Raw genomic sequence first — 23,993 nt, forward strand, 5'->3', positions numbered from 1 at the left:
GGATCCCCCCGGGCCCGCGGGAGGCAGGGAAAGCAGGTGGCCGCATGTGGGGTGTGGTGGAGGCAAAGCGGAAGCTGGGAGCAGGGGGGTGCTGGGAGCGAGGGGCCAGGCAGGACGCCTTCAGCCACTCTGCCCGTGTCCTTCAGGGCTAGCCTGTGAAGGAACTGCAGCCCCTGGGACCACCCTTCCTTGTGTCTTTCCTTCATTCCCGCGCTCTTGTTTGACTGCTAGTCCCCACCGCACGTCCCGCCCTCCTCGGCTGCCGATCCCCCATCGGGACTGAGGGAATCTGGGCTTTGCTGGGCCTGACAGGCACACTCAGTCAATCAACAAACACCTACAGAATGGCTTCAATGCGCCAGACACTCCCAGTGCTCAGGAGCCCAAGGAGGAGACTTGCCTGAAGCCATGAGGCCAGCACCCAGACTGGCACACCCCCAGCCCGCCACAGGGCCCCCCATGGCGCTGCAGAGACCTTGAAGGCTCTACCCAGCGGCTCTGGGGTGGGGGACTTTGAGTTTGCCACCTGACGGGGCCTCAGCCTGATTACCCCAGCGGCCTCCTGCCTCCCCCTACAGGAAGAGAGGCATAGCTGGCTGGCAGGTCTGCAGGAGGGCCGCACGCCCCGCTCAGCCGGTGCCTGCGCATCTGCTCTCTGCTGCAGGAGGGGCCCGGCTGGCGGAGGCCAAGGGGCTGTGCCTCCAGCTCAGAGGGCCGCGGCCGGTCTTCGGCAGCCAGATTGGTACCCTGCTCTCCATCCATCAACTTCTGCATCTGGCTCTCTGTTGGCTCCAAACTCAGATCAGGAAATGGGGTGTTACATACCAGGCTCTACCAGACCCCTGAGTTCTTTGGGAAAAGTAAAATTGGGACAGTTATTCTGCAAATAGTGTCATCTCCAATTAATTCCAAACACTGGCCCAGAGCGGACTACTGCCAGGAGGGAGCCCAAAACACACACAAATCAAGGAAGGAAGAAGAGGGAGATGAGAGGGAGGGACAGGGAGAAGGGAAGAAGGGGAAAGGACGGGGGAGGGGAAGGAGGAGGGGAAAGAGGGGAGGGGAAGGAAGCAGGGGAGGGGGAAGAGGAAGGGGAAGAGGAGGGAGAGGAAGTGAGAGAGATAGAAAGCCAGAGGGAAAGCCAAATACATGAGAAAGTGAGAGAAAGAAAAAAAAAAAAAAGGAAGGGAGTGAGGGAGGGAGGGCGGGCAAGAGTTGAGACACCCAAGAAACTACTGGGTAAAAACATCTAAATGACAAGTCCTGTGAACTCACGCTAGGCCACTACAGGCTCTCACTGAGTAGGGCTGAGCAAGGGTCCAAGACCCTGCATTCCTAACAAGCTCCCAGGGGTGTGGACGTTGCAAACTTGTGGACCACACTTTGGACAATGAGTATCGGGCCACATGCAAGGCCGCACACACACACACAAACACACCTTTATTCCTGACTCCGAGAACACTTTGGCCACCGCTGGAAACACCACCACGTCAACTCGTTTAGGCTCTCGGTCATCAGGCAGAAAGAAATACTCGATGTGGTAGAAACGGCGAAACTTTGCACCAAATTTCTCCAGTTTAGAATGTTTTTTATATTTTTCAATCAAGTGTGCATATTTTCCTCTATGACCTAGAAGATAAAGGTTTAATGAGTCTTGTTTTAACTTTACACGGAAAAGCAGACCTGTCTCCACAGTCTCCTAGAGCAAGGAAGAGCCTGTGGGGAGCTGTGGACCCCACAGTACTCGCTAGGCTTGGGGTTTCAGAGGCAGGTTCAGTACCCCTATCCAGTAGGGTTGTGGCACCTGGATTAGGGCAAGGCAAATGAGGCAACTGGGGTGCAACATTTTAGGGGGTGGCTCAGAGAACAAGTGTCTCCTTATACTTTTGGCCCGAGATGCCTCCTTCACTTCACCCTCGTCCTGGCCCTTCGTAAGACGTAGATTAAAAAAAAAAAAAAAGATTTGTATAATATGATTTGTGTAAAAATAGACTCAGGAGTGAGGTTCTGAAGTATGACAAATTCTGGCATGAGGCCTCCCAGGAGGTGTGAAGCTGGCAGACAGAGTAAGCATTCCAGACAAAGGAAACAGCCTAGCAAAAACCTTGAGTGAAGATGTGCAAAATGTGGTAACAGGAGGTAACAGGAGGCAGAAGGCGAGGCTGCAGCTTCAGCCAGAGCCCAGAGCCCAAGCGCCCTCCATGGCCTGCCCTTGAGCTTACACTTGACCTTGTAGGTGGGGGCTTTTCATTCCATAAGGAGGGGCCTCTGGAGCTCTATAAATATTTCATCCAAATGTTCTTACATAAAAACAAGATTCTCTTTAAAAAGTTCAAGTTTTTAACACTCAGGAGGCTGCTTCTGCATAATTTCATACCACCGGAGTAATTAGCTTTGTACAGAATTTGGAAGAAAGTTTCTTCTCCTGCTGGTTCTTGGCAGGCATTAGAACTTCCTGTGAAGAAGAAACAGGGTGAAAAGCTTGCAGCTCTTCACAGTTCTGACTCCATCCAAGGTGGAGCCAGGAAGTAGCCAGCAGACCCCTCTCATTTTCTGTCAGTGGGAGAGCAAGTTATTATAAGCCTTTTGGAAGGCAAGTTGACAATATCTATTAAAAAAAACTGTAAATGTATACCTCAAACCCACCAATTCTACTTCTTGAAATTCAGGCTATAGAAGCGTCCATACTTATGCACCATGATATGCATACAAGGATGTCCATTACAGAATCATAACAGAGAAAAATTGGAAACAACCTAAAAGCTCCAGTAAGGGGGTAGGATAAATAAGAGGAGAGCAATACAATGAGTACTATTTAGGTGTTAGAAACAACAGCAGCAAAATAAATAAATAATAAGTAAGCTTGTGCTCATATCCTCAAAGATACCTAAAATATGTCACCAAATTTAAAAATAAGTTGCAGGGTAGAATTCATAGGTTCTCATTTCTCTTAAATTATTATAAACCTTTATATATACAGTCAGAAATACTCAAGTGTTGGAGGGAAAAACAAACATTGAGCCTAGAATTTTATACCCAGTCAATCTGTCATTCAAAGGTAATCACATGATAAAATATCCACAGGCATGCAAGGGCTTATAAAGTTTTGCCACACAAAGATCTACTTTAAAATGCCTTTGGAGGACGTACCAAAATAAGAAAAAAACAACTAGAAGTTGATACAACACATGAGGGATAAAAGTGATCAAAATAAGCACCAATTTTCTTTTGGTTGGTATTTGCCAGATGTCTTTTTCCAGGCTATTTTGCTTGCTGCTAATAGACCCAACATAAAAAGCATTACTATGGACCGAGAAGGTCACTACTTAAGGACAAAAAGTTCAATTCTCCGAAAAGAGACAGCAATTTTAGACATGAAATATACTTAATCGAATAGCCTCCAAAAATGTCTAAGGGAATAATTGATAGAACTACAAGGAAAATCGTAAATCATTGATCAAGGTGGAAGAATTCAAGCAGAAAGAAACATCTATTACTAGGTATATCAAGAGGTGGGGTACTTTTCTCTGCCTCTGGTCGTGTGCTTCAACCACGCAGACTTCTGCAAATAATGTGTTTGCAGGGGGGATGTGCCCAAAGGAAGACGTGCTTTTGTGACTGGGCTTGCCCCTTCCCATTCTAAGACGCGTCTGGGCTAGCCCCACTGCTCCAGGAGGAGGAGGAGAGAGAGGAAGTTCCCGCGGATGAGCTAGATGCACAGCCTAGATGAGCCGAGCTGCACATCCAAGAGACAAAGCCTGGCTGTCTGAAGCCACTTGTTCAGGCGTGTTACACAGCACTTTCACAGCGATCACTAACTGATGTCCTTTTGCACTCACAGATTTGTGAGTCAGTGGATCTGAGTAGAAATACATACAAAATAAGCTATATTTTAACAAGCAACTCAGGCGATACACAAACCCCTATGGGGACCATCACCTTAACTCTCTGTGATTTCTTCACCTGTTTTTTTTTAAAGGTAAAAATAGCATCGCCTGCTTCTTCAGGTGGTTAAGAGGACTAAGTATGTGAAGCACATGCAACTACTTACCCTGCCTGGCCGACAGTCCCTGCACCCCCCAAATGCAGGTGCTTTTCTGGCTCAGCTCCTGCGCTCCCTTTTTGCAGAGGAGGTTGGAATTCTGCTCTGGCACCTACCGACATTCTCCGGGAAGGCCAAGGAGATGATGAAGCTGCAGGGAACCACCTGCGGCACGTCAGAGTTGCAGGTGCTGCCAGGCCCGCTGGAAGACTGAATGCTGCCGCTGCACTCGAAGGTGGAGTTCGACTCCGCCCCCTGGGCCCTGTCCTTGACCTTGAGGTACTCGTCCACATCGAACTCGCTCTGTGACTGGGAAGGGCTGGCGATGGAAGAAAGGGGCCCTGCGCTGAGCCGGTCCTCGTCCTCCCACTCCCAGGCTTGCAGCGACATCCCGCAGCGCGCCCCGCCCGACTCGGCACTGCCGCTGGGAAAAAATAAAGGCGCACGACATCACCCTGGCCGCCAGGAGGCGCGCGCTGCCTCTTCCAGGAAGCCCCCGACTCCGGCCCGCTCCCTTCCTGCCTCCGCCCTGTTCCGGGTGAATGACCGAGGTCCTCCAGTGCTGCCTGGCACACAGGGACTCGATCAATTTAGAGGACGGACGCAGGAAGACCCCTCAGGGAACGACGACTGGGCCGCCCCCCTCTCCCGCCGAGCCCCCATCCTCTCCCGCCCAGCTGCCCCTGCTTCCACAGATGCGCTCAGTCGTTTGCGCTCCAGGCAGGCCTCCTCCGCGAGCGCCTCCCCGCTCCCCTCTCCTCCCACTGGAGGGAGGCCTCCCCCGGGGCCCGGGGCGAGCCGCAGCCAAGGTCAGCGTGGGTTAGGCCCCTGGGGAGAGGGCCAGCAGGCGCAGCAGCCCAGCGAGGCCAAGGAGGCCGAGGACCCCAGGGACCAGACGAGAGGAGCCCTGAGCGGGGCCCCGGGCACAGGGCACAGGCCGGGCGGGCGCTCGGAGGGAAGCTGCGCCCGAGGGTGAGGAGGCGCGGCCGGGCTGCGGCGGCCCAGGGCCGGGCGGGGTCCCAGGCCCGGGCCCCGCGTACCTAGAGCTGGGCCGCCAGCCCGCGGCCGCTCGCCAGCCCCTCGGGCCAGGAGGGTCCCGCACGCGGCCGGCGGCGGAGCAGGAGCCGCGCTGGAGCCACGCTGGGGGCCTGCCGCAAGCTTTGGCGGTTGCTAGGAGACGGGCGGCCGGGCGGGCTCGAGGGGCGGGACTTCCGCTCAGGGGCTGGCCCAGCCCAGGTGCGCTGAGAGGGCTGATCGCCTAGTCGAGCCCCAGCTCCGGCGCTGGGGGTTTATCTCTTTTTTCTTCCCTTCTCCTTCCCCTCTTTCCTTCCTCCCTCCTCCTCATTCTCTCTCTCCCCTCCTCTCTCCTCCCCTCCTCCCCTCCTCCCCTCCTCTCTCCTCCCCTCCTCTCTCCTCCCCTCCTCCCCTCTCTCCTCCCCTCTCCTCCTCCTCCCCTCCTTCTCCTTCCTCTCTCCCTCCTCCCTTCTCCCCCTCTCTTTCCCTCTCTCTCTCCGCCCTCCTCCCCTTTCTCCTCTCTCCCCCTCTCTCCTCCTCTCTCCTCCTCTTCCCCTCTCCTCTCCTTCTCCCCTCTCACCTCCTCTTTCCCCCTCTCCCTCTCCCCTCCTCCCTCTCCCCTCCTTTCTCCCCCCTCTCCTCCCTTCTCCCCCCTCTCCTTCCCTCTCTCTCTCCTCCTCTCCCTCTCCTCTTCCCCCTCCTCTCTCCTCCCCTCTCTCCTCCCCCTCCTCTTTCCTCCCCTCTCCTCTTTCCTCCCCCCCCCCTCTCCTCTCTCCCCCTCTCCTCCCCCTCCTCTCTCCTTTCTCCTCCTCTCTCCTCTCTCTCCCCCTCACTCTCTTCTGCTCCCTCTCGGGAGTTACGACTCTGTAAGCATCTACTGTGTGCTTTGCTCTTCCCTGCGTAATGGGGAGGGCGGTGCTTGCTCCTCCTGCCTTCACCAACCCCCCCCTCCATTTTTGATGATGGCAAAGGAATCTTTCTAGCTTAGGTGATTGGCTCTTCAAACTCAGATTTCCACCCCCAAACCTCTCCCATACAGGCATTCTGCTTCTGCCATTGATGTCTTTAAAATATCAAGAGAATTCTGTATTTTGGGTCATGAGCCCCAATTTAGAGATGATGAACTTGAGGCTTCGAGAGGTGAAGCCATTTGCCCAAGGCCGCACCACAAGACTGTCGGGCACTGGATTGAAATCCAGGTCAGTCTGACCATAAAGCCTGTGCGCATCCTGCAAAACCCCTCAAAGGTGAGAAAGCACTGGTGCCTGTCTTAAAAGACGAGAAACCCAAGTGGGTGGGGCAGAGGACACAACTCAGCAGTGACTGTCTGGAGGGGCAGGCAGGCTTCATGGAAGAGGTGACAAATGCCAGGCTTTGGGGTTTGCCAGGCAGTGAGTGAGAGCAAGAGAAGGCTTTCCAGGCAGAGCGAACGGCACATGCAAAGGCAAGTTTAGGGAAGGGCTGATGATGCTGGAGTGGGGGCTGGGGTCAGCAGGGCACCTAGATCGTGGGCAGAGGGGAGCCACATTAAGTTTTCTGTAGAGGGAGAGACCTGATCAGATTTGTGTTTTACAGCTCACTTGGGCCTTTGAGCGACTGTGGCTGGCACTGTGTGTAGCAGAATCAAGCCGTCTTCATCAGACCTTGATCAAATTGCAGATTTATGAGCAAAGGAATTTATTGCTCTTTTAAGCCAGTAAGTTTTGGGGTGACTTCTTGCATAACAATAAATAACTCCAACAGGACCCATCTGTATTTTTAAACAAACCTACACCAGGATTCTATTGCACAGCCAGGGTTTGGAATCACTGCTGTGAGAGATACAGTGTCCAGGGAAGACACAGAGGCACCCTGGAATAGAGTGAGCATAGAGGGGTGCCAGCTGGTACTCGGGTGTGAGAGGAGGGTCTGCAACATCCCCTCAGCAAAGATGGCTGGAAGGCTGGCAAGGCCTGAAGCAAAGGGAAGAGGGCTTCTATTTCAGTTGTATGCTGCTGCGTAACAAACAAGCCCAGAACTTAAAGGCTTAAAACAACAACCTATTTCTTCTTTCTTGCACTTTTATGGGTGAGCTGGGTGACTCCTCTGCAGATCTCACCTGATGCACTCTCTGGACTGTATTTATCTGGAGGGTCTAGGGAAATACAAGGTCTAATAGTCTCCCCCACATGCCTGGCAGTTGTTGGTGGCTGTTGGCCAGGGTACCTCAGCTCCCCTCTACGGAGCCCCACATCCTACGGGAGGCTAGCCTGGCTTTCTCATAAGGCATTCTCAGGCCAGGGCTCAGAGAGGTCAAGGGTGGAATCTGCATCTGGACCTGGAACTGGTGTAGACCTCACCCCCTCAGTCCAAAGCAAGTCACAAGGCCAGCCCAGATTCAGGGGGGATGGAGGAAAAAATTTTGCCTCTTGATGGGAAGACAGACAATGTCACATTACAAAGGGACAGATGTCCAGGGATGGAAAGAATATGTGACCATTGAACAATCTATTACCACTTACCAGGGCGGGGGAGCCTCAAAGCTTCCACGGGGCCCCCAGAGGACTCCCTGAAGATGGAAAGGCATTGGGAAACAGCTATACCCTCCTTTTCTTGCCGTCCCTATCTTAGCTAAAGCAGGCTCCTCATTTTTCTTACAGCTTTATTGAGGTTGAGTTTACATATCCTAAAATTCACCCCTTTCAAGTGTTACAATTCCATGATTTTTGGTAACTTTATTGAACAGTGCAATCATCACCACAAATCAGTTTCAAAACATTTTCACACACACACACACACCCCATAAGATTCTCCCAGCACATTTACAATGAATCTCCATACTCACCTCCAGCCTCAGGCAGTCACTCATCTATTTTCTTTCTCTATCGATTTGCCTTTTCTGGACATTTCCTATAAGTGGTATCATACAATGTGGTCCTTTGTGGCATTAAGCTTCTTCCTTTAGCAATTTGTTCTTTTTATTGCTGAATAGTATTCCATTGCATGATATACCACATTTTTTCTAACTATCAGTTGACCACATTTTTTTGGTAACCATCAGTTGATAAACATTTAGGCTGTTTCCAGTTTGGGGAATATTATGAATAATGCTGCTATGAACATTCATATGCAAATCTTTGTGTTTTCATTTCTCTTGGGTAGATATCTAGGAGTAGAATTGCTAAGTCATATGGTAGGTTTATACTTAACTTTTTGAGAAACTGCCAACCTGTTTTCCAAAATAGCTGTACCATTTTACAGTCCCATCAGCAATATAGGAGAGTTGCTGTTTATCCACATTCTCATCAACATTTGTTATTGTCTGTCTTACTTATTATAGCCAATTCCAATTGGTGTGAAATGGTATTTCATTGTGGTTTTAATATGTACTTCCCTAATGACTAATGATGTTGAGCATCTTCTTATGTGCTTATTGGCCATTTATAAATCATCCTTGGAGAAATATTGATTTGCATCTTTTGTCCATTTAATGATTGTCTCATTATTAACTTGTAAGACTTTGTAAATTCTAGATTCAAGTCCTTTATGGGACATGTATTTTGCAAACATTTTCTTCCAGTCTCCTGCTTATCTTTTCATTTTGTTAATGGTGTCTTTTGAAGGGCAAATGTTTTAGATTTTGATGAGGTCCAATTTATCACTTTTTGCTTTTATGGGTTGTGATTTTTGTGTCAGACCTAAAAAATCTTTGCCTAACAGAAGGCCCATTTTTAACAGAGGAAAAGCTGGGCATCTGTACACTAAGTAAATCCATTAGCCAAGATTCCTAACAATCCAAAAGCTTGATGACATTGAAAATGAGGGCTCAAGGACATTCCCAGATGCTTCTGGGGACTGTGTAGACAATACCAACTTTCTGAAAAAAAAATTTCAGCAGTACCTAGAGCTTTTGAAATGTTCTTACCCTTTGACCATTGCTAAATCACTCAGGAAATATTATAGACTATGTGCTTGCAGTGTTGTTTAAACAGAGAAAAACCAAAAACTACCTTGTGCGTCTATGAGGATGATTAAAGCACTGTATGGCTCAGTCATATAAGGGAGCGAAGGGCAGGCCTCAAAAACGTCTGCAGAGACGCCTTAATGAACAGGAACCTGTTTATGAAGTAGGACTGATGGGCAAGGAAAGACCAAGGCAGTAGCCTTTCAACTGAATTTTTAAAGCCAAGTTTAATAACGTAGGATGTACATGCCATAAAATTCGCCCTCTTTAAGGGTATGGTTCAACAGGTTGTGACAGATGTGTAGTCATTTAAACCACCAGCCCAATCCAGATACAGACTATTTCCATCACCCCGGAAACTTTATTTCGTGGTCAAAAGCATAGAAAACTGGAGATAATGAACACGCCACACTGTGGCGCCCTCTGGGTGGAGCAGGAGTGGATGATTGACTTTTTAAAGGATTTTTCTGGACTTTTGAAAAGATGCTTTGAACTAGATGCCTTTGGAAACCGTTCAAACAATACTGAACTGACTTCAGAAAATAATGTCTTTGCCAGGGGCCCGCTTCTACCCCCCACACAGACCCGTGCCCATCCCCCCCGGCTCACACAAAAGAACCCCGGGAGACCTCGGAGTTTGCTCACTTTGAACCTTAAACAAAACCCTGCGGCTCCAACTGGAATGATTTCGGAGGCGCCTGGTAACAGTGCCCCAGACAACCCCCATTATACAGCCCGACTTCCCGGGTGGCCCCGCCGAGCGCCGGGGGCGCGGGCCCGGGCAACGGCTGCGCGACACGCCACTGCAAGGCTTTCTTTTCAATACTGCCTGGCCCAGGGAAGTCGCCGCTCAAAGGATTCCTTCTCCCAGGGCAGCGACCAGCTGCAGCGCCGGGCTGGGGGCGGGCCGAGTTCCGCGGTCTCGCCTGGGTTACCAGCTCTCGGCAGTATCAGGAAAGAAAAGCGAGTTCCTCCGCAGAGATGGGACTCGGAGTCCACAGCCAAGTTCATCAAGCCCTGTACTAAGACTTGGGGGCCCCCAGCCATGAGGCTGGCTTCTAAGGGGTCGCGCCGACAGTGGGGGCTTCACCGACCTCAACCCTGCGGGGCCAAAGGAGGAGCGAACGCCACGCATGCCCACGAGAGGGCGCCGTCCCTCGTGCTGCTGGGCCCTCCCGTCTGCAAAGGGGCCCTCACGCCCGCCTAAATAACGAGCGCCTACTTTTATGCCAAGCCCCCTGCTGGGGACTTGGGGGCACCCGGGAGAAGAAGGCCTGGCCCCTGGTCTTGAGCAGCTCAGACCTGACCGGAGCTCCCGCACTCCATGACCTTGTGCGATGGCTGCTTTTGAAAAATGCGCGCACGCCAAGGTCAGCCGTAAGCAGGAAAACTTGTGGAAGGCAACACACCACGCCACTAACGACGGCGTTCCCTGGGGCGGCAGCTGGGATGGGACCCCAAGACTTTCTTCTTCAGTGTGCCAGACACTGTCCTAAAGGAACGCCCTTACCCCAGTGGGGTTCCGGCCTGTTTGAGAGAGATGGACAACACCTCTAAGTAAAGATAGGGTAAGGTGGGAGGTGCAAAGCAGAAGGCCTCACTGCGCAGGTGAAATGGGAGCAAAGGGTTGGAAGGGAGGCGGTGGGGTAGAAACACCTGGTGGAAGCAAGTGCAAAGGCCCTGAGGCAGAAGCTGAGTTACTCAGGAGAGTAAGGGAGGAAGGGGTGGCTGGTAAGTCTGAGGTTGGGCGGGAGAGGGGCAGGTGCAGACGGGGAGAGGGGCAGGTACAGGCCGCATCGCCCTTGGGGTGTCACCATGAGGACTTTGACTCCCACCAGAGGGGAATCCTTCCAGGTCAGGCTAGTGCAGGGATACAGCCTGACTTAGGTTTACTGGGGTCCCTGTGGCTGCTGTGTGGAGAACAGCCTAGACGCCCAAGCGCCATGCTCCCGAGGCCGCTGCTGCAATAATCCAGGCGATAGGCTGGGGGCCATGACCCGGCTCAGGCATCTGCTTTAAAGGTGGGGCCTGGCAGATGGGGTGTGGGGTGTGAAAGCGAGAGAGCGTACCAGGTGGCAGCAAGGTCTAGTTTTGTTTTTTTTTTAAAACAATTTGAGAACTGATTCAAAACTTAATAAGCCATAACCTTTGTCTACAGTGTACAATTGAAGGCATTTTGTAAAATCACAGAGTTGTGCATTCTTCAATCGATAATAGAGGATTTTCATTATTCCACAAAAAAAGAAAATAAACAAAAAAACCCTACCTCTTAGTAGTCACCTCTGAATTTCTCTCTCCTTCCCCTGCCATACATACCTGCTCATCTATATCCATCTCTGTAATTTATTTATAATTACATTTTGCACAGATGAGTCAAACAATATGTAGTGCCTTTTGTCTAGTTTTTTTCAGCTCACATGCTTCCTTTTTGCCTGTTGTGGGAAGAGTATTGTCATCTTCTGTCTACTGCTCACAGTTTGTTTTGGTTGCACACCCTGTGATCTGTGCGTTCACCATTTTGCTAAGGACGTTGGAGTCGCTTTGAACTGCGAGGGACAATGCTGAAGGCGGAAGAGCAGGAGTCCAGAAGCGAGAGCATCTGTATTACTCCGTGCATCAAGAAACACAGGAAAAGCACTGCTAGTGGGAGTGAAAAGGGTGCAGCTGCTTTGGAAAGTCGTCTGGCAGTTCCTCAGAAGGCTAAATATAGAGTGACCCCATGGTCTAGCAATTCTACTCCTAGGTGTATGCCCAAGAGAAAGGAAAACACACGTGCGTGCAAAAACTTGCATGTGAACGTTCATAGCAGCATTATTCATAAGTCGAAAAGTGAAAAGAATTCAAGTATCCATCTACTGATGCATGGTTCAAGAAAATGGGGTCTATCCATACAGTGGAATTTTATTTGGCCGTAAGATGTGAAGTACTGATACATGGAACGATATGAATGAAGCCACTGACAAAATCCAGTAAACATATTGTATGATTCCATGTGTATGAAATGTCCACAACAGGCCAATCTTCTTAGAAAGTGACTGCCTAGGGCTGGGGGGGTGGGGGAGGGATAGATGGAGCAGGGATGGGAATGACTGCTAATTAGCACAGGTTTTTTGGGGGTGATGAAAATGTTCTAAAATTAGATTGTGGTGTTGGTTGTACACCTCTATACACATATGAAAAATCACTGATTTGTGTACAGGTAAATTTTATTGTATATAAATTATACATAAATAAATCTTTTTAGTAAAAAAAGGTACATCCCTTCCCTAAAAAAAGAAAAAGAAACACATGAAAACAAAGCCTTTCCAAAAAGGGAAACATTACAGAGATGGTTAAAGGTCCTTTGGAAATTCTTCCCTTCTTCCATCCCTGCATCAATTTGTGAATCACTCTATTTTTTTCCTACGCATTTACACACAATGTATCCTTGTACAAAATATTGTTTTGTGTGGTTTTGTTTTCCTTGTTTTGAATTAACATTGTTCATAACATGCTGCAAATTGCTTTTTCTCCCTCATCCCTTTTGGTGATTTCTCCTGTATTACCCGTTTAAATGGTAAGATTCAGTGCACTCCCTGTAACTGCTGTATGGAACATTCTAAAAGTCCTTCCTTCTTATCCTACTAATGGGCATCAGGTTGTCTCTAATTTTTCTCTCCTTTAAACAATGTTATAGTGAAATCCTTGGGAACGTGTGTTTTTCTTAGGTAGAAGCCAAGAAGTGGAATTGATGTAAAACTTTTTGTCAAGTTGTTATTACTTTTACACTTATAAACAACAACAACAAATGTGTATTCCAGTGATGGTGGAGGAGCATCTAACTCCTTTTACCCGCAGGGATGCTTTTGGGCATTGTCTTCAAGAATGAGTAGGAATTTGCCAGCTGGACAAAGTGCTGACACTGGAACACCTGGAGCAGAGAAGACAGATGAAAATGGGCAAGAAAATAAAGGTAATGTGAGAAAATAATTGACTGCTCCATATTTATTATGCATCCACTGGACTGGAAGCTTCCCAGAAAGCTCCTATAGAATATTTTTAAAAATTTGTATTGTGGTTACATATATACAATACAAAATCTCCCATTTTAACCATTTTCATGCCTACCATTCAGTGGCATTCATTATTCACAATGTTGTACAACATCACCACCACCCATGACCAAAACTTTTATGATGAACCCGAAGAGAAACCTATTAAGCATTAATGAGTTCCCCATTTATCTACCCCTACCCTAGCCACTGCTAACCAGTATTCTAGTTTCTGACTCTATGGATTTGCTTCTTCTAATTATTTCATATCAGTGAGATCATGCAATATTTGTCCTCTTGTGTCTGGCTTATTTCACTCGACAGGATGTCTTCAAGGTTCATCCGTGTTGTCACATGTATCAGGACTTCCCATCCTGTCTCATGAATCATCCCATTAGTGGTATGGATACTCCACATTTTGTGTATCTCATCTGCTGATGTTTGGGTTGCTTCCACCTTTTGGCTATTGTGAATAATGCCACTATGAACATTGGTGTGCAAATATCTGTTTGAGTCCCTGCTTTCAATTATTTTGGGCATATACCTAGAAGTGGAATCGCCAGGTTACATGGTGTTTCTATGTTTAACCTTCTGAGGAACCACCCAACTTTTCCAGGTGGCTGTACCTACGGAATGTTATTGCTTTTTCAAATTTCAAGAGGACGCGTTTAAAAATCATGGAATTATACAAGGCAAGATATTGAGTCTTGCACAGCTCGACAGCTGGAAAGCTGAGGCTGCTGGAGAGGGTTGGGAGCCCACGTCTTCCGGTCCGCCTCCTGTTCCCCCTGGCTGGGGCTCCTCAGGGCAGTGCGTGGCCCAGGAGACCCCTTCCCAGGGCAGGTGAACAGGTGCACCAACTCTTTGCGCTTCTCGTGAAAAAAGAAAGGGAAAACAGGCCAATACCCACGAGGCTGGTCTTCTTTCCCCTTCCAGAAATATGTGCTAAGGTACCAGAGAAAAAGCTAGGAGATGGGAACTCGGACCCCACTGCCAACGTCTCCATCCCTTAACATAAAGGTGGAGCACCCGAGACCGCCACTTTCCGGGGAGCCCTCTTCCCACTCCGCACCCACACCTCCTGCCTCCCCAAGTCTCGTTCTCTCTTTTGCTCTCATTCCCACGTGGGGCTCTTTGCACCATCTTACAGTTAATGCGTGTGCCACCCCGAAGCACGAGAAGCGGTTTTGGAAGCCCCGTAGCTGCCCATAAGGGGGTGGAGGTCCTGGCACCTCCAAAGGCAGGGACCGCGGGCTTTCCAAGCAGCGGAGGTGGAGCGATCCGCCGGCGGAGGGCACGCCCCCAGCGACAAGACACGGTGCCGCCCTCCTCGCGGGCTTCCCAGTCCCCTCCCACTCGTCCGCGGGTGCCGAGGCAAAGTCTCCTCGCCAGGAGGGTGGGGCAGAGCTTGGAGTTGAAAGCGGAGCGGTCCCAGGGCGGGGGGCAGAGAGGAGCTTCCAGGCACCCTCCCGGGGGAGTGATGAGAGGAGGAAGAGCGCGGGGGTCCCGGGGAGAAGCGGGAAGCGGCAGGAAGGCAGAGCAGGGCCAGCCTCGCGGGAGATCCTGGGCGCCCGGCCCCAGCCCCCTCCACGCCATCCCGGGTCCACTCAGACGCCCGGCTCGGCCAGCGCAGCTGCGGGACGCGGCCCCCGGCGCCGCTCCGACAAGAGCGCGGCCGCCAAGCCCCTCCTCTCGAGAACCTCTGGGGCCGCCCCTGGAAGTGGCGCTGCGGAGGGACCCGAGAAGGGACGGAGGAGGGCCGTGGAGCCCGGCGGCGCGGGTGCGGAGGGCTGCATGGAGGGCGCGGCGAGTGACCCGTACCGGCGGCCGGCGCGGCGCACGCAGTGGCTGCTGAGCGCCCTGGCGTACCACTACGGGCTGGACCGCGGCGTGGAGAACGAGATCGTGGTGCTGGCCACCGGCCTAGACCAGTACCTGCAGGAGGTCTTCCACCACCTGGACTGCCGCGGCACAGGCCGTCTGCCCGGCGCCGACTTCCGCGCGCTGTGCGCGGTGCTGGGGTTGTACGCCGACCGGGCCGCCGCCTCCGGGGAGGCCGCCGGAGAGACTGCCGCCGGAGACGCAAACGCCGGGGAGGTGACCGCGGGAGACGCGTCCTCGGGCGAGGCCAACGACCGGGACGCTGACGCCGAGGAGGAGGCGCGCCTGGCGTTGTGCGCGGAGCCGCCCGAGCTCACCTTCCGCCAGTTCCACGCGCGCCTCTGTGGCTACTTCGGCACCCGCGCGGGTCCCCGGCTGCCCCGCGGCGCGCTCAGCGAGCACATCGAGACGCAGATCCGCCTGCGCCGCCCGCGCCGCCGCCGCCGCCCTCCTTGCGGGCCGGGCCCGGACAGCGGCGCCGAGGGCGAGCGCGTGGCGCGGCTGGAGGAGGAGAACAGCAGCCTGCGCGAGCTGGTAGAGGACCTGCGCGCCGCGCTGCAGAGCAGTGACGCGCGCTGCCTGGCGCTGCAGGTGCGCGCCGGCCCGGGCTGCGGGGAGCGTGGGGGCGCGGCGAGTACTGACGGAGTGTGTGTGTGGGGGGGTATCTGAGCAGCCGGCTGGCTGCCTGCGGAGCCGGGACTCGGCAGAGGAAGGGGACAGGCCCGCGCACCGGCTCCCCAGTTCCACCCACTTGCACCTTCTCCCTATCCCACTCCAGCCCCCACCTTTGTTCTTATCACCTCTTCCAACCCCAGACCCCAGGCCCAGGGGGACCGCCATTCCACACCACCCTCATCTCCGTCTCGCCTTTCCCCTCTCGCCCAGGAGTCGCACCTTTCCAGGAAACGTGGGTGGTCTCACCTAGTCACTCACGAGCGTCCTGAGCCCGCCCGGGTGCCAGGCTGATGTGCGATGTAGGAGACAGGTGTGAAGAGGGCCTCCGAAAGCTTCCTGCTTCATGGGGTGGTCGGGCAGCTCGGTCATTCAGCAGATATTTACAGGGCTCTCTCAGGGTGCCCAGGTGGAAAGCTGTGTCGCTAACCCTCCGTCGCAGGCCGTCATGGGGCCAGGCCTGCCCTGGGAAATGGAGAAGGCAGTGCCATACGCACCCAGCCGCAGCATCTGCGGTTCAGTCAGCACTCAGCGCTGTGCTCTGCAGCGTGCCAGGGAAGATGCCGAGGGCCAGGGTGCCGACGTTGGCAGGGCCCCTCAGGCCTGCAGGGAGCGGGTATTGTCCCCGGACCCCGTGGGGGTAGAGCGAATGTTGCAGGATGCAGCGGGAGTGGCGAGGTGTGTGGAAGCAGAGGGTGGCGGTGGAACGTGGGCTGGAAAGATCCTCCGGAATCAACCATTCTCCAGCTATTTATTGAGCACCTACTGTGTGCCAGGCTGTTTTAGACGCTGAGGATACAGCGGGAAACAAGGGGGACAAAAACTCCGCCTTCAAGAAACTCAAGGACCTAGAGGCAGCTCCCGCACGCAGAAGCGGTACACGCGCTAGACGTGCGCTATTGCTAACGTGCTGGGTGCGCGGGAACGCGGGCCGTGGTGGGTGTTACTTTCGTGCATCAGCGTGGGACGCTCAACCCCTGCTCGCCTGCCGCCCTGTCCCCGCAGGTCGGCCTCTGGAAGAGCCAGGCGAGCGCCCAAGAGGCGGAGCGCGGCGGGCCCGAGGCGGCGGCGCGGGAGCTGCGGCAGGCGCGGGGCGCCCTGGCTGCTGCCGAGGCCCGCGCGGGGCTGCTACGCCGCGGCCAGGCGGAGGTGAGGCGGCGCGCCGAGGAGGCCCGGCAGGCGGTGCTGCGCAGCCTGAGCCGCGTGCGGGAGCTGGAGGCGCTGGCGCAGCAGGTGCCCGGCCTGCAGCGCTGGGTGCGGCGGCTGGAGGCAGAGCTGCAGAGGTACAGGTGAGCGGAGGAGCGCGGGGGCCCCCTCAGGTCAGCCCCCGGTCTCCCAAATCTCAAGTGTTCCTGCCCCAGCCCCTGCTTGTTCTTGGGTTCCCGGTTTGTTCATTCATTCCTTGGTTCTATTTCTTAGGTCATTCGAGGACTCCACTGCTTGCTCTCTGTTTACCCATGCATCCGTCCGTCCATCCACCCACCCACCCATTCACCATAAAGTGCCGCCAGTTGCCTGTTCATGGATTGAGTATATCCAGTCTTACTTGGTCTTTAATTTGATTAACAGAGTAAAAATCATGATGATAGCTAACAGTTGCTTTCTATGTCACTCTCTGAGCTCAGCCTAACTGAACTCTTTCAATCCTCACACTAATCCTGTGAGGGAGGTACAGCTGTGTCCCCATCCTACAGCTGAGGATAATTATCCCGTGTGCTGGGTGATAAGCCCCACCGAGGCAGGAATCTAGGCTTGGCACGAAGGCTCAGACTCTGGCAGGGCCTTGTGATGCCGGGCAAACCACCACCATTCTCTGAATTCCTCTTTCATCTTCTGTGGAACGGAGATGGGAATACTGCCTGTCACAGTGTCGGAAGAGGTGGTGAGGGCCCGCCTGGAACATAGTATGTGCTCAATAAACCAGAGTGTTCTCTTGCCCTCAAATTACATGGCCTGCCCATCTGCCATGGCTGAGCACCTGCTACGAATTGGGTGCTGTGCCAGGCACCAGACACACAACTGTGAATGAGCCAGACAAAAACCCCAGCCCCGAGCAGCCACCAGCTGCGTGATTAGACGGAGGGCTGGGGGTTGGGTGAGGATTGCCAAGGTAAGGTACGATACCCTCCAGGAGTGATATTGGGACCCTCCCCATGCCTGACCCCGGAGGAGTGACACTCGAGCTGAGTGTGTGTTACCCGGCAGACTGGGCCGAGGGAAGGGAACACAGGAATAGTATGGGCAAACCCGTAAGGCAAGAAGGACCGTGACACGTTCCCAAAACTACCAGGAGCTCGGATCGCTGGAGGGGTGAAGCTGGAGAGGCAGGCAGAGTCCAGGTTGCTCAGAACCCTAAAGGCCGCACAAGGGCTTCCATCCTTCCTTCAGGAGCAATGAAGAGCCATGGAGAAGTTTAAAGCAATGGGGCAACAAGGCCAGATTTGCATTTCGGGAAAGAAGTCAGCCCGGCTGTTGAAAAGAAGAGCTGGGTGGGGGAGCCAGGGAGGGGCTGTTGCCGTCCGTCCCTCCAGTTAGAGAGGAAGGGGGTCTGGCCCTGGCCAGGGGGCTTTCAGGCTGGGTCCTTGGAGGAAGGGTTGTGTCCTCGACTTCTGAGGTGCTCACAGCTGGGAGATGAGAAGGCCGAGGCTGGCGGGAGGCCGCCTGTGGAGGCAGAGTCTGGGCCAGCCTCCTGCAGTTCCAAATATTTGGATAGGCGCTTCCTGTTTGCATAGCTGACTGGCTAAGGAGCAGGGCTGGCTGGCGTGGGGCCCATGCAGCTTTGGAACTTTCTCCAAGAGGAGAAATAAAGAGTCTTCTCCCCCCTCCCCCCCAAAAAAAAAAGTGACACTGAGCCATTTACAGCATGATTGTCAGAGCCACTACAAACACATTGTTTTAGCCCTTTACAGTAGAAAAAGGGGATTTGTATCCATTGCATCATTTAATCCTTCCAAGAACTGTGCAGGGTACTGGCTATATCCCCATTTTACAGACTGTGGAGAGTGAAGCTTTGAAAAGTTAAGTAACATACCCAAGGACACACAGTCAGAAAGTGAAAAAGTAAGGTCTGCCTGACCCCACAGCTTGTGCAGTTTCTTTGCATTCTACCTTTATTGCCTCATGGTGGCAATATGGCTGCTATATCACCAGACCTCATGTCTGCTCTTTAGAAATAAGAGGAAAGGGCTGCGGGGGGGGGGGGGGGGGGGGGGGGGCGGGGAAGATTTTCTCCTAGTAAGTCTTCACCATTGTATTCAGGAACAGATACCCCTTCCCTAACGGAACTTACACCTAGATCTCATTAGTAAGAACAGTGTCACAGGGCTTTGCCTACCTACCTGCAGGGGACTCTGGGCCTGTTGCTACTTCCCCCGATTTGGGGTTCTATCAGTAAGAAAGAAAGGGGAACAGGTGTGGAAGCCATCGGCAGGGTTTGCCCTAAAGGAACACCCAGTAAATTAGGAAACTTAGGACCAGAGAATGAGCGAGGCTGTGTGAACGTCACGCAGTGATTAGGTGGTGGCTTTGCCGCTTGTCCCCCTGTCCCTGTAGAAACGCACTCCCTAAACTTTGCCCAGCCCCTGAAGGCAGACCTCCTCTGCCCATTTGTGTGGCCAGGGATTATGGTTTCGTGGACTGACCGGCCCCAGAGCTCGCACGGGCTTTGAAAAGCAGAAAGGAGAGGGGAGAGAACAGCCGTGGGCGCTGGTGGCACGAGGGCAGGCACTGTCCCCGAGGTGGTTCCTGTTAGCCTCCAAACCACCGAAGAGGAAAGTACTGCAGCCTGCACTTCTCAGACGAGAAAGCACCGCCAGGAAGCACCTGCAGTACAGCCCGTGAGAGATGACATCGCTAGGATTCAAACCCCAGCCTGAGCCGCCCAAAGCCACGCGACCAGTCCGGGTCTGGTAACGTGGGCCAGTCCTCCTGGGCTCTCCCACCCTAGAAATGTCTGCAGGACACTTTGCAGACCCGAGAGGGGCCGTGCGCTGTGATGTCACCTCCGCTTTCACGTTTGAAGGGCCAGGAACACAGATGTCCCTGAGGGGTGCACTGCGCCACCTCCCTGCCCCGCAGCTGGACCAGTTGGGCCTGCTGTTTGGAGAAATTACTGGGAGGCTGAGGCCCCACACCCCGAAGGCCAGAGCCAGGGCACGCCCTGTGAAGTGACATCATTTTGGAATACGCCCAGGGGTTCTGCAGATGTGTTTTTGGGGAAAAAATAAATAAAAAATCATCATAATAAAAATGAAGTGCAGTGACTGAAATCCCTCTTGGGAATGACAGCCTGAAGCCATGAATGAATGAATGAAGTGACTCACTCTTCTGGCATCCTCCCATTTTCTAAGCACCTTCAGAGAAACCGACTTATTCTGACCTTCTGATAACTCTGAGTTTGGCATTTATGTCACCATTTTTCAAACGAGGAAAGAAATCCTCAGAGACGGGGTGATTAATCCATCACGTGGCCAGCAGGTACCTGAATGAGCACTGAGCACCGCATCAAGTGTCCTTTCCACTTTCTGCTGCCTCCTTAAACATTTCAGTGACTATATTTGCCATTTCAAGGACTACGTTTTAGTTTCTTTTCAAACTCCCGTTCTTTTTCCTCTTGCTGGGTTCTTGTGTTATGGGTTCAATCCCATCCTGTGGGGCTCTAAACATTTAAACAGACCTATGTTGAAGTCTCTTGTGGATTGCCGGCACCGCTGAGCTTTCTCTGGTTGGTTACATCTCGCCCTCGTGATGCTGGGCTCCTGGTGTGCGTTGTGATTTTCGGGCTCATCTTTGGCAGAAGTCATGCAGCTCGAGAATCTTGCCTAGAAGCAGGGCTCTGGAGTTCCCTTCAGGGAGGTGTCCCAGGTACCTCCACCAGAGCCTGGCACTGGGCCGATTCTTAAATTCGTTTCTTTGCTTGGAGTTTCTCAACGCCACACACAGCGAGGTTTAGAGTTTCACACCTGGGCACAGCAAGCCCGGGCCAGGGGGTGGCGTTTTTTCTCGTCTCTGTTCATGGATGAGCTGTCGTCTCAGTGGTGCCTGATGTCAAGCAGGGAGCCTCTTTCTATGAACTCATCATCAAGGTCTTCTGTCCCTATCCCACTTGGGCATAATACCCCAGTCCTGCCCCCTCCCTGGGGCTTTTTGCCTCCATCTCCTGCCCTCCTCTGCAAGCTGGAGTTCTCCCCTTCTTGTTTTTGCTCTTCGTGCTATCTTCTTTCAAATAGTTATATTTTATCCAGCATTTCTCTGTGTCTGGAGATGGAGGGGGAGGGTGGCTTCCCATGGCACCTCCATGCACCATCTTGAGCAACTACCTAAGAGAATGCACGGTAAATATTTAAGAGAGCAATAAAGTTCTTAAGGGATTGAAGATATTCATTTATTCATTCAACAACATTTTCTGAGCACCTTCCATGGACCAGGCCCTGTGCTGGATACTGGTGTGTACACAGAAGGGGTCTCGAAGGCCTGAGGAGAGCTGGTCGCCGACACATACATTAAACCACAGATGGGCTGGGTGCTGAGAGCCCACGGGGGAGCCACTGCTGCCTCCAGAGCTGTGGTCAGGACTGGCGTGGGAGACCCTGGTGGAAGAGAAGTCATCGAGCTGTCAGAAGGGGTCCCCAAGCCTCTTCCAGCTGGGAAGAAAAACACCCCAGGAACCTACCAGTCCTCGCACGTGGCCACCCCATCGGACCCCTGCCTGCCCCCAGCAGACCTCTGTACCCCACCATCTTCTCTGAAGAGAAACTCAACTCCTTCTTTGCAGGAACGAAATCACTTCAGGTGGGCTATCAGGCGTCACATTCTTCAAATGCCATTTAACCCCCACCAACCAGGCTGATTCATCCCCACTTCTCCCAGCCTACACCGGCCACTCTCTGCCTTTCTGTCTTTTTTGCTTTCTCTTTCTTCCTCCCTATCAGCCTGGATTCCTAGATGTAAGTGCCAGAAAGCCTGACTCAGACATTCTTGGGCAAAAAAGAGACTGCTGTGCTGAGAGCTGAAGGGTCTAGGCTCATCCATGTGTTGTTGTATAAAGCCACCGTGAGCACTGAATTAGCAAAGCCGGGCCGTGGCCCCTGGGCTCCTGTGCGCCTCACGTCACACTGTTTTCATGAGCCGATCAATATGTAACTTTGTTTTGCCTGTGTTTATGTTTAAAGATGCTTATTTAATGTAGATCGTTGGTTCATTAGCACTGAACTCCCAGCCAACAGCACTATAACTCAGACCTCAACGACGCTCACCTAACACACGTGTTTCCTCCGGAAGGCACATCACGGCCCTCTTGTGCTTAGGAACACTAGACAGCACGTCCGCGCTATGTGGAGGGACCACTTCAGATGGCATCAAAAGTGAAAAACAGCAACAACAAAACTTGGCAATAAATATACCACAAAAAGGATATTTGTTTACAGTGCAAGAGCTGAAACCGGAAGACAGAGTGTGGCCTTGTTCAACCGCAGCTGGGAACGTGTGTCGGGGGCTCAGATTTTTCCCCACTCCGTGCATGCCCGTGAATGACAACTGAAGTGTCAGGGGTATTGACTTTGGGGTTACAAATAGTAAATTTTAGTGAGCAAGTAAATTTGCAAGTACAGAATCCATAAATAATGAGGGTCAACTCTGTGTGTGTGTGTATAGATAGACGTGTATATATGTATGTGTGTCTATACGTGTGTATGGATGGCTAGATGAGAGATAGAAGGATAGGTGATAGATGGTAGATACAGATGAATAGTTATAAGTGATTGATGGATAGATGATAGAAATTAGATAGGGCTAGATAGATACAGACAGATAAGTTAGATAATAGATGGACAGGCAGATATATGATAGCTAGGTAGGTAGATGATAGATTGATAGATGGAAAGATCGATGGATAGATAGATAAATAGATGGATGGATGGATAGATAGATGGGTAGATAGACAGAATTGGATCTCAATAGAAGAGAGATGTGCGCCTCCCCCCTGGCTCTGCTGCCCTCTGGACCAGCTTCAGCTTCACTCTCCAGCAAGTTCTCTCCCCCCATGGCCCCTGGGGTACCAGATTCAAACTCTGACTCCACTGGAAAGCTAAGCTCTTGCCTGAGCCAGCCACTGAAGTCCTGGAAGTGAGCCTCACTGGACCAAGGTGGGAAACATATTCCTCTGTGAACTCTGATGGGGCAGGAAGATTTGATGCTGCGCTTGCCAGAACCTTGGTCACATACCCGCCCCTGGAGCCACAGTCAACCCCCTGGAGCCCTGGGTCTCCCCAGGGGAGCATCAGAGGGGAGAGTGTGCCGGGTGTGTTAAACCAACCTGTAGCCGCAGGCCCCTTCTTGTCTGGGAAGAAACCCCCTGGACGGGGAAGACCTAGGCAGGATGCCCGGTGACTGGGGCCTACCTGCCTTGAAGTAGCTTCCAGGCTCCTGGGTGCTTTGGGTCGGCGTGGAGGCCCCGACACCCTTGTGGGCTGGGCCTGCTCAGGCCCTCCAGGCCCGCTGGGGAGGGAGGCCACAAAGGGTCCCTCTCACTGGTCTCCTTCCCTGGCCTGGAGGCCCCTCTGGGGAGGGACGATGTCTTGGGTGTGGCTTTGGCCCAACTTTCAGGTGAGGGCTCTGCACACAGTCAGGCTGCACACGAGCGAATGAGTGAGCAAGAGAGGCCGAGGCCCTCAGAAACACCCCGGGACAAGGGCTGGGGCACCCGTGACTTCAGGGTGAGGCCAATGTCAGACACGCCAGCGGCTCGGTCCTGCTCCTGGGGGCTGGCTGGGAGGAGCCAACCTTGACCCTGGGGTGGAATTGTGGCATCCCCCCTTCTCCTGAGGCCTCAGCTTCTTGGTCATTTGCCTGCCTGGCCATCCCGTGCTCTGGTGCAGCTGGGCCTTTAGGAGCCCCTAGGACCACCCCGGGCAGGGGGTGGGGGGCAAGCGGCCAGGAAAGAAGACAGAAACCCCGCTCTGGGTCCTTGGAGCAGGGAGGAGGGCCCTCCCGCTGGCTCGAGGGGGAGGGCAGCTCACCTTGTTGGCCGCTGCGGAGGGGACACAACGATGAGGCTGGTGGAGGGTCCCCTCTTCTGCCCCATCGCAGCAGCCTGGCCTGACCTCTGGGGGGGGGGGGGGTGGCGGTGGTGGGGGGAGGGAGTCAGCTGGTGAGGGGAGAGGGAAGGGGGGAGGAGAGCAGATGGGCCGGGTGGGGCTGTGAGGCATGGGGGTGCCGTCTGGAACTGGGGGCGCCTGGCTGTGGATTCCCTTCTTGGAGGGCAGGCGTATGGGTGGCTGTTGGGGGAACCGAAGCCCCTCTCTCAGGGGCAGCCCTGGGCGGGCACCTGCCAGCACCTGTTGCCTACTCCCCATGCCCCAGGGTCCCCTGGGGAAGTAGAGAATCCCAGATTATCCACATTTTTACTGTGCGC

General features: G+C 53.1%; 2 protein-coding genes across 6 annotated transcripts in view; one reads left to right on the forward strand and one right to left on the reverse strand.

Annotated features, from left to right (window-relative positions):
* CFAP92 (cilia and flagella associated protein 92 (putative)) overlaps positions 1 to 5,391 on the reverse strand; it is a 127,101-nt gene extending 121,710 nt beyond the window's left edge. For all 5 annotated transcript variants that reach the window (XR_011647575.1, XR_011647574.1, XR_011647573.1 and 2 more), the window contains exons 1-3: positions 5,083 to 5,391; positions 4,159 to 4,466; positions 1,439 to 1,629 (exon numbers count right to left, since the gene is read on the reverse strand). Coding sequence is in view for 1 of the 5 variants with exons in the window: in XM_058288326.2 (XP_058144309.1) it covers positions 1,439 to 1,629; positions 4,159 to 4,432 (465 nt within the window). In the remaining 4 variants the exon portion in view is untranslated. The remainder of the gene's footprint in view (positions 1 to 1,438; positions 1,630 to 4,158; positions 4,467 to 5,082) is intronic.
* A 9,023-nt stretch (positions 5,392 to 14,414) lies between these two features.
* EFCC1 (EF-hand and coiled-coil domain containing 1) overlaps positions 14,415 to 23,993 on the forward strand; it is a 40,538-nt gene continuing 30,959 nt past the window's right edge. Inside the window, exons 1-2 of the mRNA XM_004454842.4 lie at positions 14,415 to 15,502; positions 16,589 to 16,872. Of these exons, the coding sequence (XP_004454899.2) occupies positions 14,825 to 15,502; positions 16,589 to 16,872 (962 nt within the window). The 5' untranslated portion in view covers positions 14,415 to 14,824. The remainder of the gene's footprint in view (positions 15,503 to 16,588; positions 16,873 to 23,993) is intronic.

Source organism: Dasypus novemcinctus, chromosome 26 (assembly GCF_030445035.2).
Source record: "Dasypus novemcinctus isolate mDasNov1 chromosome 26, mDasNov1.1.hap2, whole genome shotgun sequence".
NCBI classification, from domain to species: Eukaryota; Metazoa; Chordata; class Mammalia; order Cingulata; family Dasypodidae; genus Dasypus; species Dasypus novemcinctus.